The sequence below is a fragment of the Melanaphis sacchari genome, unplaced genomic scaffold, assembly GCF_002803265.2.
Source record: "Melanaphis sacchari strain LSU unplaced genomic scaffold, SCAv2.0 Contig49_pilon_pilon, whole genome shotgun sequence".
NCBI lineage: Eukaryota > Metazoa > Arthropoda > Insecta > Hemiptera > Aphididae > Melanaphis > Melanaphis sacchari.
In genome coordinates, this window is record NW_020271334.1 from 77,512 (window position 1) to 99,142 (window position 21,631).

The following is a 21,631-nucleotide window of genomic DNA, read 5'->3' on the forward strand; positions in this document are numbered from 1 at the left end:
TAATAATAATAATAATAATAATAATAATAATAATAATAATAATAATAATAATAGTAATAATAATAATAATGCATATTATGTTTAAAGTGTACAGTGATGTTTATCCTTAATACTATATTGTTTGAGAATCTCCATTTTACACAAATTTAGTCAAATATTCTTAGTAATTAATTATTATTATTTCATTATGGGGCTCTGATCCCTGGTCACTTTGTTCGTTTTTCCTCTCTAATACTATTTAATATTTTTTGTGAGTTAAGAGTGTATAACTATAATATAAATATTATAAATTATTAATATAAATACCATCACATTAGCATTCTGAGCATTAAAAGAAGCGAGTGTGAATAAATTATCATAAACTCTGATATTTTATCTAAAATGTTTATTAATTTTATCAGGTCTGATTGTGAAATAGCCCTATGGCTTTTTCCATTGAAAATACATGACTATTTTCATAATTTTGTGGTTATATTGGAAATTTGAATATATTCAATATTCTATAGGTCCTGGAAATTATAGTCACAATAATATTTAATATTTATGTTTTTTTTCTTTTTTTTTTTTTCATTAGAATATATTATATTTGCGTGGGTATGTATAAAATTGGCGCGTGTTTGTTGTGTTATAAAATATATATTTTTAAGTGCGAGTTATTATTGTTTATTCTTTTTCTTCTATTGAATGGGGATGATGCGGATATTATTAGGTATAGTTAAAAAATACACAAACATTTTTATGTGGGTATTTATATCAAAAATAATAATAGCTTTGACATTTAATTTCAATAAAATTACTTTATTTCATTTCAAAGCTAGTATGTACAATTGATAGTTACATTTAAGCAGTTTTTTTTAGTATTGTATTTTAATTTGTTCAACCCTCTTAGAAAAATATAAATGTATACAACTAAGATAGGTACTTTAATTGGCTAAACATGTATTTTTTGCAATAAAATTATGTAATTTTTACTTATAATATTATAATATATAAAATAACGTAAAATGGGAATTGTTTTGTTCGCACGAAAAATTGGAATGAAACTTGCAAGCTAAGTGATCAGTTTTTTCAGTCATATGAGCAAGTCAAAATGTTTGACCCTCACTAACTATTCAAAACTGGAATGATGCCACGGTCAACAAGGTACCTTCTTAAAAATTATAATTTCTACTGTTGACTAGAAAGCTCACAATATCTTGTGCTGCTATATTATTAACGATACATCTAAAAACCAACACCAGAAATGTATATTTTGTTCTTAATTATAATTTTAAATGAGAATACAATCTGAGTGTTGATGCTTCATTAGTATATGTATATATTTTATAAATAATAACATATTTCATATTGTAAAGTGTTATAGCTTTACTGTAAATATTAATAGATTGAAATGTTTTTTAGTTTAAAATATTACCTTAACTTTACCTACAGTTATACATTGCAATCTAAATTAAAGTAAAACGGTATACGTGTATAATGATATATTTTATATGGTTATCTGAAAAATACTATTTATGAGAAAAATAAATACGTATAATTAATAATTAACTTCTCAGTGGTCAGTAATGTTCGAATGTTATTGTTTAATTTAAGCTTTGGTATTATACTGAAGTGTTAGAATTTTATTAAAAATTAATTATACTACTTAACTTCCTACTTCATCATGACAGCCGCGTGTATTGATCATATTTATAAAGAATGAATATAATAAAGTAAACAACAATTATTATCAACAAGATAAATTTAGTTATTATTTTCAATTGGAATTTTATAAGTTTGTTTGAAAATAAAATATGAAAAATACATTATATTATTTTAAGATTGATGACAAATATATTTGCATAATTTATTTGAATGTTTACAATTTTAGCTAAACATTTTTGATTTTTCTTAAGTATTATTTTAATTTTTTTTTTCTAAAAACTAATAAATTATCTAAATATTTCTTACAGATTTTGGGTTTTATGAACACTACGAAATTTTTAAAATATCAAAAATATTTGATTTTTTCTGCTATCTATTTTCATATAATATAATAAAATTATAATATCATAATAATATTGTTTACAGTTTTTAAGAAACATAAATAAATATAGCCTTATTTATTTAGGGAAAAAAATAAATAATTTTGATTTGTTTATTTATAATTTTTTTCAAATTAAAAAAAAATAATAATACATAAATAGCTTGGAACAAATAAAAGTTAAAACCAATAAGAAAGTGAAGTGAGATAGGTGTTTAATAGTAGTAACAGTTTTCTTAATAATTTCCAAAAGATTAGTGGTTGGTTGTTGTAGAAAGTAATATTTTATGCTATTATGTCTAATTATTAATTTAATAAAATGTATATTATTATTCCATATGTTAAACCGAAGAATTTACTCAGAAAAACATGGCCAATTTCTCACTTGTAATATGTGTATGAGCTGAACTTTGAATTATAATGTTTAACATTCCAAGTTTAAATAAAATTAGAAATTTTATAAAAACGAGTTATTATAACTTTGAATTCCCTGCAGTCATAAAAAGTTTAAAACTTTCTCGTGACTTAGTTTATGCTTCATATATTATTATGACAAATGTAGATAATGTGGATATTGTAATTTACTTTATGCGATAACAAGAATCTTTTGATTTATGTAAAATCCTTAATCTCAAATATAATAATTATACATTTCTCTCATATGAAACTGATCAAATTATAATAAAAAGTTTTACTCGAATGTCAATTCACGTAATTTTCTGAGAACATAATTAAACTTCTTTAACTTATTTTATTTTAAAGCAATAATACCGGTAGTATTTATAAATTAATAATACTCATACATTAATTTTTTTGCACTAAAAAATAAGTACCTAAGGTTTATTATTATCTAATGAAGTAAAGTGGTGTAATATCGAATTTATTAGAACTTAGAAATATGATAAATGTGTTTTTATGTTAGGGTTAAAATGGGAATTTTTTTGTGATCATATGGTATAAAATATACGTTAATATTAACATAAATAATGTCTTATTGTTGTATTAATATATAAAATGAATGTGGTACACATTTTAGGACTTAAAATTATGTTATAACTAATTGTTGATACAATAGAAAGATACTTGAAAACCAAATAGATTTCTTCAAGCCTATTCGCAGTTATTAAGATATAATTTTAAAAACTTTGTTTTAACTATGTACAATTTATGAATTATTCTGTCAAATAGTTAGCTAGAACCTGGTTATCTATATAATGATTTAATACAATTATGGATTAAATAAAAACATACACAATATTTAAGACGATTATTGTTAAAGTATATTCAGGATAATGATATTGATGTAGCTATATATTTTGTATCAAATAAAAAGATTAAACACACATTTATTTATGCTAAAATATTTATAATGATTGTTGAATTCAGCTTGTCAAAAATATGATATAAGTAATAAATTTGGTATTTGACTGAACTAACATAACATCTAGTAGAAAAAAAAAACTATAAATTTAGTTTTTACTGATATATAGATAATTTAATAAACTGCTAAGATATATTTCTTTAAGGTTACTATAAAAATAGTATAGTATAGTTTTTCTCCTCGGTAAAAAGTATTAAATTTCAATCGGATCACCCGCCGGGCTGGAATTGTTTCTCTCATCAAATGGACTTTAATTTTTTAAACAAACCACTATTGTTTTATTTGAAAATAAAAACCGACTATTTTGATTTATGGGGCAATAAAACTAAAAACTTTGGTATGCATATATTTACAAACAAATTCGATTTGTATGGAAATTCGCGGTCGAGATTTGGTAAATTTATAACCAAAAGTTATTAAAGTCGACATATAAGTCTGTGTTTTTACTATGGGTTTTTGAACTGTTTAGTAGATTTCTAATTTTTTCCCTTTTTACGTTGGGTTTCAAATTGACCAGGTCAAAAACTCATCTAGAAACATTCGAAACCATTTAACACATTTTAAGAGTCACTTTAATATGTACTCGAATGACTACACTTCAAAATGCTCTCAAGCGTTAGGAACTGTTAAAAGACTGATGATTTGAATATTAAAGTCGTTTTATACAGATGCACACTGAGATAATTTGATGTAAAAATAGTGCTGTATTGTGTTATTGTGATCATTGTTATTTAATTACCTTGTTAAATTTATTTTATAAATAAAATAATCATTTAAAATCTGTACACACAATAAACAAAATAAGTAAATTAGAAAATTAATATTAATAAAAAATATGTATTGCAATAATATAAAAAGTGAAAGTGGTTCATTGGTTTTAACCTGTATTGTTTTTGAAAAAAAAAAGTTGTTTGATAGAACGAAGACGTTTACCAATTTACGCTTCATTTAAATATTAATAAAATTGTTAAATATGAATATATTAATAAATAAAAAATTATTTTGATGTTTTTATCTTATTTTCTTTGCAATTCAAGATATATAGGTATATTTAATTTAATTTATAATGTAAATAAATTATATTACGTATCTATTAAAAATATATTTGTTTTTTAATATTCCAATTTTAATTGGGCTAAACAAAATATGATGATATTAATTTATAACAATAATATTTATTTTGAATGGAATTATTCTTTAAATAAATTTAATTTTTGTAGTTAATACCTAATATATTTTTAGTAACGATGTATTTTTTTCCCTGAAATTTATTTATAAAAATAGAAAGGTACGGATGTGATACAATAATACAAAAACTGAGTATTTTAAATTTATCATACTACATTGATAATTTTGATGCAAGCTAAAATGTTATCATTATCATAATGTTGAAATTAATGATAAATTATCTATAACGAAACTGAGAGAAATTTAATTTATTATAATTTATGATTAAAAATATTTAAAACGTAAATGTCAGTTTTTGGTTTCCAAATGTTCTTTAACTATAAAACTTTTAAATAGTCTATGCAAAATTTTTTATTGATTTCCGATTTATTTAACCTTCACAATATTTTTGAATAATAATCATTATTAAGGAGTTTTAATTTATTCAGATGTGATATACTTCTATCGAAAGAAAAGAGTACGACGGAATAGTGTGGTCACTCAAACAAATTATACAATCATTGGTCGGGAACCATTTTTTTTAAAAAGAAAAAAAACACTGTTTACAAAAATATTCCTGTAGTCCTTCCGTATCTCGTTAAATACTTCGACGACCGTGGTCCGACCAGGACTCCCCGAATTGCCCGAAGTCCTCTGCACTGTTGTTTGGCGGCATTAAATATTACACAATTTTTGTTGCCTCTGCACATTTGCTTCATAGGCCTAACCTATTTTAATAAAAATATCTTACTTGATAAAATTTAATCCTTCCTGTATTATTGACAAAAAACAAAACAAATAACATTGACGACTATTTACATTATACAACACTTATAATATGACTGTTATTTTTTTTTTTTTAAACTAATAAAAAATATTAAAAAATTAGGTAGATATATAATAAATTAATAAGAATAATTTATTTGTTATTTTAGTTTTCCTAATGATAGTTATAATAATTTTGACAGTTTTTATTTTTTAAATATTTTATTTTGGTAGATATAAACCATACGTACTGTTTATTAGTCGTAAAAAAGTTTGAAACTGTCTCTTATTTAATTATGAGTATGTCAAGATTTAATAGCTGGTTATTTTCAAATAAAATATTAATACATAAAACCAAACTAAACTATACCTATTTGTTTTTTAGGAATTTTAAAGCAATGAAATATTTACAAATAATTCGCCACGGTGTCGGCAAGATTCAAATTTCACAGAACCCGTTTAATAAATACTGCAGTTAATAATACAAACAGACTAATAAATGTATTTTTTCTCCTATAGGTATACTAAAAGACGAAAAAAGAATTTCACTCATTCATAATTACTTAAAATATACTCTTTATATCATCATTTAAGCAAATATTTACAGAGTGCTAGCATATATTCATGTTCAAAGTGCAATACTGAAAATATTGAAAATAATCACTTATGGCTTCAGTATGAATATTTAATTAAAATTTTTAACGATAAATATGATATGTCCGTATGAGAATTCGAGGATTAATGTGTCAAATAAAAATCCATATTATTATAAATAGAGTACCTATTTGTACACTATTAAATTTATATCTATATTACTATGATGATTTTTATACACCAATATTTTAATGTTTATCATATAATGACATAATACTTGTATTTTTATGAGATTACGTACACTGCAGCATTAATTTTGAAAGTGTTACAAAATAATTTGATTTATTAATTTATACTTTTGAAATACTGGAATATGTAGATATATTTGAAATTTACATTTATTTAAATATTTTTATGATGAAATAGATTTATTTATTTATTTTATTAAATGTAACTACATTTATCATAAATATTAGGGCTGGAATTTTAATGTTCATAACATTGTTTTCCGAAACAAATTGCTTCATTATAAGTGGCTTTAAATATTATGAATTTTCTTTATTTTCAATACGAAAATAGTAGGTTAGTACCGTTCTGATATAGATAGGTATTGAGTGGGTCACTATTATAGGTCAATTAAATTTGAATTGAATGGTATGTCATTGTATACAAAGAATAATTTTGAGTGGAAATGGTTTATCAGCTTATATCACCAAGTGATAATGGTTTTTTGATATAGCAATTAAAGTCATTTATTTTACTTTTAGTATTATAGTAGGTTTATACAACTTTTTTTTTAGAAAATATTGCATTTATTATGTTAATAGTAATTAATTCTTATAAAAATATATATTTATACCATATTATCTATATAAATGTATAGATAATTCAAAATTTATTAAGATCTTTCTGTAAATACGGTAAGTTTAAATTCCTACAGTTCCTACGAATAATATTATTAAATTATAATTAAATAATTATATAATCGTTGTTTATCGTTTAAATAGGTAATTTAGTTTAAATTAAAACTCAATATATTTTTAAAAATAATTTGTCTTTACGTATTTTTTTAGATTTTATAATTCCAAAGTAACTACTCATGAAAAATATTGTATTAGATTTTAAAAACTTAGATAAAAAAAAAAGTTTTAATGAATTATTAACTACAAAATAGTTTGCGACTTTTTTTGATTTTGACGGATTTCGTCAAAATTCTAACTTCAAATGCATGTAAAAAAAATCGTGCTTATATAATTTTATAATTTTAATATATACATATTTAAAAATATTTTTTGCAAGATCTTGTATTAAATTTTCAAGCATTTCTAGTAAGTAAATCATTTTTAATCGGAATTTATAAAAACAAAAAATTGAAAATTTCTTATACTTATAAGTAGTTAAAAAATAGTCGAGATATTTTTTATAATTTTATTGTAAATATAAAATATATTTATAAAAATAAATATTTGGGTGAACATTTGAAGTATTTATGGTTATTTTTTCTTTAGTTACATAAAAAAAAAACAATATTAATTATGTCAAAAACTGGATTTGCGTAGAAATTCTCATTTTTTGCTTGTTTTTCCCAAACATAAACATTGGTACTGCAAATATTTAAATTTACCTCTTCAAAGCAGAAACTAGATCCATTTTTATATTCAAAATCATTCCTATTTTTTTAAAATTGAAAAATGTTATTGATAATTTATTGTATACTTAAAAAATCCACACACACCATGATAAAATGAGTACTTAAATGAGAAACCACTCGAAATCTAAATGTATATGCAATGTTAAAAAATTATGTTATTTATTTTTTTTTTTTTCATGGTAATATTTAAGTAAATATAATACAACTTTTAATTGTTAGATAGTATGAGTATTAGTTAAATATAAATATTATTACTTTTTAATCAACGGTTTGACGTTTACAAAATAATTTATAACGATACTTCTGCTTTTATTATCTTTTAGCCATATATAATTTTGCATGTCAACCAATTTACTGAATGTCATGTTCATAACAGGCGTGTATAAATATTTATCTGATTGGTTTTATTTATTTATTTATTTGATATGTAATAATATGGTGAATGTCTTTTGCGTTTTGAAGTATTTAAAACACTTTATTATTATTATTATTATTATTATTTTTTGTGCAAATTTAATCTAATACAAATAGTGAAGTTAAACATAAGGGTGAATAAATCTTACAAAAATGCTAAATTCGGATAATATTTTAAGTACCTTCACAAGAACTATGTATTACTTTGTTATGAACTCGAGATTCGTATTTAAGTCAGAGATATATGCGATCTTGGTGAAGGAACATAAATTATTATTATAGCTTATTTCAACGACGGTAGTGCAATTTATTGTGTTATTGACTATTGTCATTACTTAAAATTATGTGAAATTTAACTATTTTAGTTTATTATTATTAATATTTATAATAGCACCTATACGGCTATTTAATTACCTAAGTGATAATATACATACACTTGTATATTTATAATATATATAGTAAAACCTGTCTTTTACGGGTCCTTGTTAAGATGGAATCCTGTTCTGTGCGGAAATTTATCATGGTCCCGGCAGATTTCTATAATTTAACATAGGATTAAACCCTTGATAAAATGGAACCTGTCTAACGTAAAACGGAAAGCTTTTTTTGGTCCCGTAAATCATTTATGTATACCTTTAACAAACGGAAAAACATATCATAAAATGAAAAAAAAAATATTTTTGATACCCACATTTATTTTTGTTATTAAACAATTATTAAGGTCAACATGATTAATACGTGTCAATAGATAACTACATTCTATTTTGAATCTATATCTTCAGTGCTCATTAATGTCATACCGTAAAGTCATAGTTTTTATGTCTTTTGTTTCGTCTTACTTGTTCTCACAATGTCCTCAAAGATTTGTTTAATTTTAAATTAAAAAATGAAAATTATAGAAGAAAGTTGTAAATTGTTAAAGAAAAACTGGACAAAACTTTATACGAATTTTGGAATTTTTAATTGTATTTTAATCTGCTTAATTTATTTTATTATATTATTATTTGATTAATACTTACTGAATATTTTGTTCTTCAAATTTCAGAATTAAAATGTATTATTAATTAATGCATATTATTGTGTAATTATTTACTAAAATTTAAAATGTATTGTAGCTTATGCTATTTATTAATTTTCAACATTTTAATTTTTATTATTGGCCGGAAAATGTTATAACCTTAAATCTTAATCATGCAGAATATTGTAACTTTATAGTACGGAATTTTCCTTTTTATTCAATTGCATGGAAAACCTGCTTAAAAAAGAAATTTTTATCATTCCCGTGCAATTCCAAACAGGACAGGTTTTACTTTATATATATATATATATATTTAAATAGTTTTAATTGATCGTTTAATCAACTACCTATTATGTAGGTATATGAGTATGAGGTACCTAATTAATAATTTAAAATGTCGATTACAGTCAGGTTCAGAGTCATTATTAAGATTTTTCAATGTTCGATGATAGCAAAAGACAATATATTTTCATTATTGGTATAATTATTATTGCAATGAAAGCATCACATAAGTTATAATAAGACGTGTAGAATTTAAAGGGTGCGGCAATAATGTACAAAATAAGGGGGCAATTTTAAAATAATTTAAGACTATCGTGTCAATTTGAAAACACAACCGCTTACATGCACGCAGAGAATATTGATAAGGATAGCGTTTCAAGTAATTTAATCGCAACGTCGTCATCGCGAATCGAGGAGAAGAATACCGGCGTTCTTGCTTGGCGTACAATGGAGACGGCGGTATGATCGAGTTCGTTTCACCGCTCAAGGGGCGGCGGCTCAAACGATAATATAATGAACAACAGGTCGGATGAAAAATAAATAGAAATACGATTAATATTATAACGCTGTACTTCACGTCACAACACGCCGAATTTTCACGGCGAAAAAAAGTCACGATCCCCGCGCGTCTCGCGTCATCTTTATCGGTCGTTGTTATTATTATTATTATTATTATCGCATAACTTATTATGATAAGTACTCGTATTGCATATACCTATAACTGTGAACGATGTCGTGCATACGCATTTACCGAGCGGATGCGATTTACTTGTAAATCATCGTATATGCGCATTGTTGGGTACAGATCTGGAATGATTGAAAATATTTTCGGTCATTCGATAAATGCGTCTGTGTCGCCGCGACAGCACCCGAATATTCTAGACGCGACACCCCCTCCCCCCTTTGTTGATCTATCCTCGACGGACCCTATTCATACGGGCGCCGCCGCGACCGTCTTAAGGCGGGGCAAGTCACCGTATTTAATTGCGTTGGTAATTTCCGCGTAATTTATTGTGTGATTTTTTAATTTACGTTAATAATTGTCGCGTAAATCTTATTATCAGCTGTCGCAGTGGCGCAGTACGCGGTAAGAGTTTGTATATTATCATTTTATCAATCGTTATTTTTTATATTGAAACAATTTTATTCTAATTTTGTAATATTGTAATATTGTATTGTAATTTCCTACAATTATATTTCTGGCGTATTCGATAACATACATTGGCTTTCTCATATTTTCAATACATCTCCTTGCATATATATATATATATTATACACATACAGTGCATTTGTCGTAAGACGTATTCATTAAAAGCGCGGTTTCCTCGAACAAAGATTTGCTAGGGACCTCGCTTACACGCATAATATTTATTACGAACCGTTGCCGCCGCCGTCGCCGTCGATACACCGTTATAATATGGTACTGCCGTTAAAATCGGTAACGACGTCGATGTCAACATGGACCCATTATAATATTATTATACGCAGTGTTCTTCCGACCACTTTTGGGACTGTTTTACGGGCACCAGCATCGGCTGTGTAAACACGCCGCCCGAGCGTATCCGTTAATAAATTAAATTGAGTTTATGACACACGGCGTCGTAGTCGTCGTCGTGTGCTCTCTCTGCTTCGGTGGCGGTGGCGAGTCGACGCGAACCTCGTCGGATACGCATAAATCGAACGGAGCCCACACGCACAAACTGCAGACACGACCCAGAGCGAGTTGGGTTGCCGTCGCTACCGTTGTCGCCGCGGCGAACACATGGCTCTCTCGGCACTTTACTATCACGATAATAACAATAATGTAATATATTATTATTATTTTACATCGTTATCATCATCACCATCATCATCATTATTATTATTATTATGATTATTATTACACTCGCGCGCCGCGTTAAGCCATACCGTAATTGTGTTATTGCATTTCGTTATTATAGTAGCGATGTGAGCGAGTGACTCGGTACGATAAAAAAATTGTTACTCCATTGAAATTTCCGTTTAATATTACATTATAATATAATAATATACGCGTATATTTATTAGGTGGGCGGTATTCGCGGTATTTGCGGTATTTTGTAGTCGGTTGTGTTATAACCTTATTTTTTTCCTCGATGAAGACTACGACGTGAAATAATTTAATACGTTATACGCGCGAGCTTTCGAGTGGATTATAAATACTAATAGACCACGTAGTAGCTGTGCGCGCGTGCATAAATTAAATGCTGCCTCGTAAAAACCGTGTTATATAATAATATGATAAGTAGTAGGCAAGTAGGACGAATGTAAAATATACACTGACGCGTGTTGTATTGTAGTTCCAATTATAAATATTTACTGTATTCTATGTTATCTTCGTATATCGACGGTTGCTTCTTAGACGTTGTGACGTTGTATGGTGTCGTATTCGCGCGCGTAAAAATATCGATTAATCCATTTCTAGATTGCGCTGTTCAGCTCGATAACATTAACGTTTAGTTACGCTGATGTTAAGTAAAATAGAATATCGCACACAATAGGATCTGACGATCGATCGAAATGCTTTGTTTAAGTACTTGTTTGGTGCTGAGTTGGAGTTTGCACGAAACAAAAGGTAATTCCCGGAGAGAGAGAAAGAGAAAGAGAGAGGTTGTGTGGTCCTTGGTACTTAACTCAATAAGGAATGCCGAAAGTTTTAATTCTAAGATTAATATTTGTTTTAACATCGGAACATCGGCGTACATTGTTAAAATATGTTGTATTCAAGTGAGCAAACGCAAATAAAAATGAAAACGAAATGTATAATTTTTTTTCATAATTATGTCTGAAAACGTATATATACCTACCTACTTATGCAATATTCATCTGTGCATATTTCAATTAGATAACAATATAATAACTTAAAACCATACAAGCGCGACGCAATGATAATAATATTATTATTATTATTTCACTCATGCGAAGTATTCGTTTCAAAGTCAAGTGCGTAACTGCGTAAGTTATTTTAGACGGAAGTCAACTGTTTCTTTACATAATATTTAAATTAACAATAAATATCGTATATAATTACGACGTGCATACTCACTTAACTGCGAAAAGTCAGGTATAATTTTGCCAGCGTAACAGTTTTAATAAGTTCTACTGTCACCCGGGCTCGTGGAAACTGAACATTTTAATCGTATATTATTAAACCGTATAGTTTTATAAAATTATTAGTTATATTATCTCCGTTACGATTCTCCATATTTTAATTTCAACGGTTTTAATTAATTCCCGTTTATGTCGTCGCGTTATGTATTTAGGCAGAATACCCACGGCATATAGTTTTTGATATTATATCAGTATGACGACTGCTTATTTCAAATGCGCGATCACGTCGACGTACTTGCAACGAACTTTATAGACGAAATAATGTTTATGTACAAGTAATCGCGTTCCCGCAGAGTTTTAAGGCGAAAATGCAGCTATTTCATGACATTGAATGTTAAATCACGAGATGTGTAGATTAATTTAAACTACCGCTAAAGATCCTTTTTACGCTCATATGTAAGTCGTTTGTAAGATACAAGAACAAACTATCAAATAAATAATCAGAATTAATTTATTGCGAATGGCATTATTGTTTATAACGTTCCGGTGTTAAAAAAAAAAAAAAAAAATATATTCGTGTTTGTTGTAAACAAACTGATGGATTAACATTGGAGTCAATGTAAACTATTATAAGTAGACAATCCTCAGTAATCACATCAGACAGCGACGTGTAATAAAATATATTCATATTTTCAACGTTAAGCGATCATTTATAATATAAGTGATAATACTAATAATAATACTAGGTAATGATTCTGTAACAAGACGATTCTTAAAATTTTAAATAAATTTTAATTGTGTTCAAAATGTCTAAAGCCATTTTATTTATACATATATACATAATTGAAATATTGTTATAATATTTAAATAGTAAACCATTATAATTATTATGATTTATGATTAAAATATTATTAGATATTTACTAGAAATTGGGAAATTGGAATGCGCGTGTTCTTTATGCATATAGTTAATTTTCTGTACCAGCTTTGTTAATCTTATTGTAATCAAATGTTAAAATTTTATAAACAATTATAACTAAAAATTTTATAATAAATTCACTAATTTTAACTTAGTAGACATAGTAGGTATTTAGTATTTACTTTCAAGGTTAACTCATATTGTACTAAATTGATTGTAGAGATAATAATAATTATATTCGAATCTATAATATATCCATTAAATATTTGAATATAATTATTTTTTAACTTTAAAAAGTGTTTAAGAATAATGCATTTTAATCTTAAATTTAAACAATAATACCGTAACAGGTGTACACCGGTAGTATGTTTCAATTTTGTTTTTTTAATTTATTGTGGGAGACTCTAGTGTAATAAATAGTAATAATGTTTATCAGTACCTGTGTTTAATTTCAACAGGGATAATTAACAGCAACAAGCATGTGGGATTATTCTTTTATCTATATAATTAATTAATATTAATCAACTTTCAACTTACAGTACGTTTGTAAGTTTAGGTGTTCTACATATAGTTTACACGAGATACGTCACGCTACCTTAAATGAAACAACAACGTTGTTAATAATACAAATGTTATATTTCAATCGATTTTTAATGTTTAGTGTCTTAATTATTTTTAAAATTAATTATTTAAAATTATATAAAGAACTTAAGCTTCAAATAAACTGTCAGAAATTTTATTTACGAATTCTCTGTTTATACGTGGAAAATTGAAGGGTTGTTAAACAGTAATGAATTATGAACTATACTTTTAATTATGGAAAAAAATATATTATTAATAGTCATATAATTATGTTTTTATGTGTAATAGAATTAAAAATGTAAGCATTTATAAACGCGAAAACACTAAAAAATACTTCGAATTATACTCTGGATATCTTATTACATTTTATTTAGAACGAAAATTAAAACTTAACTTAATCGTTTCATGAGTAAATGAGTTATATTTTAAATGTTAACTAATCAATAATAATTTCTAATTCGTATGATTAAATATTATTATTGATGTTTTTTTATACATAAATGTGATGTGAAGTGTAGTAGGGTAGTAAAGTAACATCAATATATTTTTTTAATATAGGAAGCATAATATCAGATTAGCTGTGTTTTATGATATTAATGAAGTATAAATTAAAATAGTATAATAATATATTATAATTAGACATTTACGTATTAAGTTGTTGGAAAATTGAAGTTATAGGTTACATTCGGGTAAGAGGATTACAATTCTTGTTCAAATCATATTAAATTTATTCAATGCGTTTTACCATTATAGCTGAGTATTTTTAAAAAAAACATGTTACTTTCAATGAAAAGTTGTGATTTTCACATTGTTTAAAAATTAAAGCAATCTGAACGCAAACTGTAAGTATATAAGATAGTTGGTATTCCCGAAAGAAAATTTTTATTACACATTTTTAGTCAATAAGAGTGGTTATTAATATTTAATTGTGTAACTTGTTTTGTTAACAAATAATTTTATGATTTACATAATATAATATCTAAGACTCACATTTTTAAAATGTTTTTGTAAGCCAAGTTTATTATAATAATATTAAGTTATGTGAATGTGGTCTTTTATTTCATTTATGTAAATATTTTGATCAACTTCTCAACAGAATAATATGGTTTTGTACTTTTTCTTTGAATATTGAATATGTTATTGTAGATTTCATTTTGCAGGCATTCATCCAAAACAAGAAAGAGGTGGTTTATATTAGGCAATATTTTTACACATCGTGTAACATAATGTGTGAATTATTTGGTACAGCCTTTACCCTGTCGTGGCTAATCTGTCTCCTTTATTTCAACCAAACAAACATTTACCCGTAACACTTTATGCTCAGTAAGATTTATCGGAGTTTTATGCGAAAATGAATGGATCTTACTAAAACATTTCTATATTAGAAGACAAACCAAATGAGTATAGAATAGTAGCACGAATGTGCTTTAAATTACATTTTTGAATAGCTTTGTAATTGGTTATTTTGACTTGAAACTTTTAACACGATTTGATAAATATAAAATTCATTTTTCACGTACCAATTCAAACTGTGGCTTGTTTTCTTTTTATAAAAAAACTTGATCCCTGTGTGATGACAGCACTTTAAAATTTATGATACTTGTGTTATATTGTTGATAAATTCTCAAGAAATGAGATATTTTTATACATTCATAAAATATAATTTCGATCAAATGTTTGTTTTATAAAGGTATGAAAAGTAGTTAAAAATAGTTTGTGTCGTTTTCTTGGCAATTGACAATTGTTTAAGAATATTAATCAGTTGCATAATTATATTTTTATCGAATACAATTTTTTTTTCGGAAATTTATTGAATTACTCAATATGATTATAGTTATTGTATTATAATTAATATTTGAAAAACAATTAAATAACCATAACAAATATTAATAATAAGCGAGTAAATTAAAATCAAGTTTTTTTAAATTAAATTTATAAATAGATTGTAAATACTAAATAAAAATAAATTGGTGCTATATTGGTAGTCTTATATTTTATATTTTGTTCTTTCAAAATAGTATTAATAAAATAATTCTAATATTTTAGTATAATATTAGTATCTATATTTACGGGTAAACTAGGTATAGTATTCTAGTACTGTTTAATTCTTATGAATAGGGTGTACTAGTAGAATGTATAGCGCTAAGGCTGGAGTTTTTATAATATTTATGGTTGGTCTTAAATTATTCTTATGTGACAGCACCATTTTAATTTTGAATAGAAATTGAATATTTAAAAAATAGTTTGTGTAATATTATATTTTAAAATAAAAATTATTTATTGAAAATCTAAAGTTAAATAGTTTAAATATTTAGAATTGTGAGCCGTTATTCTTATAAGAAAATTAAAATAATAATTTATAGTATTAATATATCTTATTTTTTTAAAACGTTTAGGTTTTGTCATGGATTAGAATGCGTGACTTACATATACTTACTTCTGGACCATATTTGTTTACTAATGATGGCCGGTTTGGAATTCAACATCCTCTGAGAGATTCTGCTGTTTGGAATTTGCAGATAAAAGATGTATCGCCGAAAGACATGGGTTCTTATGAGTGCCAAGTTAATACTGAGCCAAAAATTAAGTTTTTGGTCAATCTGACTATTTTTGGTAAGCAGTAAAATATTCTATATTCTAGTATATGAATTATTATGCACAGGGTGATTCACCAAACAAGCTCGCCCTAATTTTTTTATTTAATAACTAATTTATTGGAATTATGGTTTTATAATTTTGCAAATAAACTTAAAGACCATATTTTAAAATTCTTACGATTTTTTATACTGATAAAAGAGTGTTCTGTGTGATACATACTTTTGTTTTTGAAATAAAAACCATATTTTAACTGTAAATTATTTAGTGAACAATTTTTTAAGCAATCGTGATGCTTTTTAATAAATAAAATATTTATACTAATAATAATAGCCCTTAAAAATAGTTAGAGATACAAAATATATGTGATATTGGATCTAGTATTTATTATACTTGACCATTTTTACAAATTGTAATTATTGATAATGAATTGATATTAATTACTAAAATTTTCAAATCACTTTATTCCCATATCTTTCAAACCTGTTATTTTAGACTTATTATTTATAGTTTATATAAAAACTAAAATATCTCGAAAACTACTCGTGCGAATCAAGATTTCAATACATTGAAATTGTATGCTAAATAATTTAGAATAAAAAAAATTCTAATTTGAAAAATAGAAGTTTGTATTTTTACAAAATTCTCCACAATTACCTAGAGTAAAAAATTTCAATAATCAGAAAATATCTTTAAGTATATTCAAATTAAACAAAGTTAAAATTTCAAATAACTCCGTTATTGAATATAAGAAAGGAAGTGAACATGCTTGTTGAATCGTCTTGAATATGAAATAAATAATAATTTTATAATTTAAATCAAACTTAAAAACTATAGTATTATGATGATTTTTTTAATGCTTAAAGTTGATACAAATTAATAAAACAAAAATTATGAATTTAAATTGAAAATTAGCTCTTAGCGAACCGGATAGTAATTATTATCTTTGTATCGTTGATATAGGTTGTAGAAGATTAATCATAAACGTTGATATCAACTAATAATAATTTGAAACTTGAAATTTAATATTTTCTCTTTAGTTTTAAAATTAGTCCAAAATTTTACTGAGTATCAAATTAAATCATATGTAATAAAATTACTACACTTCGCTAATATTTTAGAGTTATAAATTAATAAAATAATGGATATACTTACTAATATTTGTTTTTAATAATGACAATTTAAATTATGCAAAAACAAATAATTACAAAAAATTGAAGAAAATTTCCAAAATAATGTTTAAAAAAATAAAAAATATTAATACCCATACATTATTTAGGTGATGAAAAAATTCCTCGAAAAAGTTTTTTTTATATATATTTAATTTTGGAATTATTTAAAAAACACGAGTATCAATAAACAAATGAAAATATTATTTTAGAATTTTTCTAGAAACGAATTAATCAAAAATAAAATTTTCATTATAGTAATAAATATAAGTATATTATAAAAATTAAAACTGTTAAAATAAACAGACCTTTAAGCTTTTACATATTTGGGTTCTGTGCTTATATGCTTACTAATAATAAAAAAATATCAGTCACTATAATGACACAAAATATAATGCAGAACTGGTACTTAACTCCTGCATTTCAGTGAGACGGTTGTCTTTTAATTTAACAGGAATAATAACTAGGGTAATTGATATTGAACAACAATTTTAAATGATTGCTGAAATTTTGAACAGAAATGCTCAAGGCTCTCAAGACTCAGGCTTGCTTCCGTGTCTTCACCTATTGTTTGTTGATTTCCAATGCTATCAAAAACACTACTAAGCAATTAAAAAAAAAAAAAAAGACTTAATTAAAGTATAATATATTGCATTTAATTTTAAATTTAAAAAAGTGCAATATGCATTTTAACTGGCCCAAGATGAGTTATTGAAGAAAAGACAACATAGAATGCAGTAGTTAGTTAAACTAACATTTTTTGGTTTACCTAGAATTTAAAAAATAAATAAACAATCTTCAATTCATAACTAAAAAAATAAATACTTTTATTATTGTACTATCACTAATCTATATATTATGCTCTTATTTTTTTTATACAGAAACAACTAATTTTTCTCTTGTCATAATTTTGTGTTATATTATTAAGTTATAATTATTTGGTTATAAGTTTGTTAGCTGTTTAATTAATAAGAAAAACAAATAACCAACCAAGATCAAATATACTCAACATTTTCAAGATTAACAGTGTCAATATAAGAACATTTTTGTTACTTTAGTTGTTTTAAATTTGTGACTGAGGCTCCCACTTTCAACAAGCTATTGAGTGTTTCTTTATTTAATATTTCAGTGTAGCTATTATTAAATAATTTAGTTATAAATTATTTAAAAATCATAAATATTTAATTATATAATTAAAATATCTACTATTAAATACAATGACAAAGTTTGACGTTAAATGAATCATTAAATAAATTTCGATAAACAATTTTTGTATTTTCATCAATTTAAAGTTAAAAATTACTATTTTGTATAATTTTTTTTCTTGGTATAATATTTACTTTAACTTTAATACGTATAAGTTGTATTTAATCAATAATAAATTATCATTTCCAATATATTAAGCTTTACACAAGCTAAAATTAAAAATTAAATAACATAGATTTAAGAAGAAATAAAAAAAAGTCTTTAAAAATACTGAGAATCATGCTATAAAAATGTAATTTAAACTAAATTTTTATGAATAGAAATTTGAAATTAATACATGACATCTTCATTAAAGATTATTTAAGAAATATTATAACTATCTCTATATACAATTAAAAAAACATTAACCCTTTTTTTTTACAAACTTATGCATATTTTGACCTAAAATGTGGTTTCTTTATTCATAATGAACCTCACTTAGAATGGTTTTTCAAACACGATGATACTTCACTTTAAAATTAAAAACTAAAACGTAAATTTAGTATATCTAACCCAAGTGACCTACTAAAAACAATGGTTGTTTTTATTTACAATACATGGTCATTGGTCATATTTTATATTTTAAGTGGAGCAATAAATGTATTGATTTTACGATGATGTGTGTTTTTTCATCTGTGGGTACATACATTCAAATTGAAATAAACATGCTTTAATCTTCAACTTTAAGAGTTGATTTTAGTTGAAAGTTGGATTTATTTTATCTTAGATCTAATGTAATTGTTCTCAACACATTTTAAAGTAAATAGAGAAAAAAAAAGGTTATTTTAACAGAAACTGAAATTTTGACAAATAAATAATTTATTTTTTATTTCAAAAATAAATGTCTGTTGACTTGAATTATTCTCAAATTAGATGTACTTTAGTGTTTCCTATATATATATATATAATAATTTAATAATTTATTCACCAAAAGTTTTTTCAAATAATCTGCATTAATATTTACTAACCTTTAGTGTTTTTTATATTGACCAATTGACTTAATATTTTTTTTTGCTAATTATAAATCAAATTTTTTCATATATTTTTGATAAATTTTGTTTTATTTAACTAAATAATTAACATGTCTATTTTAAGAATTAATGTTTTACTCTTAATTTTTTGCTTTTGAAAAATTATAATTTTATCTTTAAGTTTTTTATTGGATAAGAATGATTTTACATTTAATTCTATGAATTTCTTCTTAAGATCGCTATATTTGTGTTTAATTAAAAATACTTAAAATTTTTCTGTAGATTTTGATTATATCATAATTTTGACTTATAAAGATATGTTACTTATAAACATCAATATTAATTAGACTTACTGTCGTTTTGCAGTATTGTCAAGCAATTATAAGTAAGTCGTTCAAAAAACTATTATAAGAAAGAAAAATTATTCTATTTTATTAATAATAATTATTATTGATACTTCATTAATTTTTGTTTAATATTATTCAAATATATATTAAATTCTTTTGATTTGGATTAAAAGATAAAAGTTTTAAGACTGAAAGAACTCCTAAATATTCATTCTAAATTTTATTGATATGAATGATACTGAATAAAATCGATAGTGAAGGTCATTATCAACAACAACCGTATGGTTTTTTAGAAATGTACTGTTGAGCATTTCATTATATTCTTTTATCATGACATATATAAGATAAAAATACAATATATTTTTACACATATTAATAACAAAAAAGTATAGGTTTATGTTTTAATTTGGCGTTCCTAAAATTCTGGCGATTTCCATGGCCTAAAGCATTTGCCGCTTTTGCTCCTCTTTGCATGGCCATGCACAAACTATATGTCTATATAAATATGCATCTTAGATTCTGTTCCATTTTAGAGAGTGAAGAATATACATCTATACAGGCTTTATCTATTGACTTTAAATTGATGTATATGTTGGTATGTTATTATTGATTTGTTTGTCTGTCATCATCTTATGGATCACTATAAATGCTTTAATATTTGAGAGTGGTTTGGATATATATGTACAACTTTTGACAATCTTTAAAACAAAAATATAAGTTATTAGTAAATTCAAATTATATTATTTTATGAATATAAAACTTTAATTATTTTACTTTTTGTAACGTCACGTAAAATTGGATTTAGAAAAATAGTTTCTATATTTATATTGTACATATATACAACTATAACAAACCATACTATTTGATCTCAAAAAGTCTAGTCTATTTGTTTGGATTACTGAACCAATGCTTTAATTGTGGTTGCCAAGCTTTCGCTTTGAAGCGAAACTTCATTACGTCTAATGAAATTGAGTAGTGTACCAGAATATAAAGTCTTTAATTCAGTTAAAACACTCGGAACTAATTTCTACTTAATGATTTTACAGTTATCAGTACTATTTATGGTTATAATCATTTGACATGCATTCTACTTAAAAATTATTAGTATTATTAAGCATAAAAGTCTATTTCGTAATATGAGTAATAACATTACGATATTTCGATATTATGTTTGTAATTTATCAATAAATATGTAGCAATTATAGAATAATTACTTTATTTTTGGTATTAACTTAAAATCATTTTAATTAATGTTTTAACATGTAAAATATATCCTAACGTTTAGTTATGTACTTACAATTTTTTATAATAAAATTTAGATTTATTAGTGTAATTTTATAGATTTCAACAAACTGATTTTTAAAAAAAAGGTTATGTTTTTTTTTGTAACAACCAAACTAATATCAAAACAAGAATATGAGATCAAAAGTATTTATTTTT

The 21,631-nt window shown here is 24.5% G+C and overlaps 1 protein-coding gene across 3 annotated transcripts in view; it reads left to right on the forward strand.

Moving 5' to 3' along the window:
- The window catches only part of LOC112598654 (lachesin-like), a 74,124-nt gene that overhangs the window by 25,000 nt on the left and 27,493 nt on the right, over window positions 1-21,631 (forward strand). For all 3 annotated transcript variants that reach the window (XM_025345180.1, XM_025345179.1, XM_025345178.1), the window contains exon 3: window positions 16,261-16,477. In XM_025345180.1, the coding sequence (XP_025200965.1) occupies window positions 16,261-16,477 (217 nt within the window). The remainder of the gene's footprint in view (window positions 1-16,260; window positions 16,478-21,631) is intronic.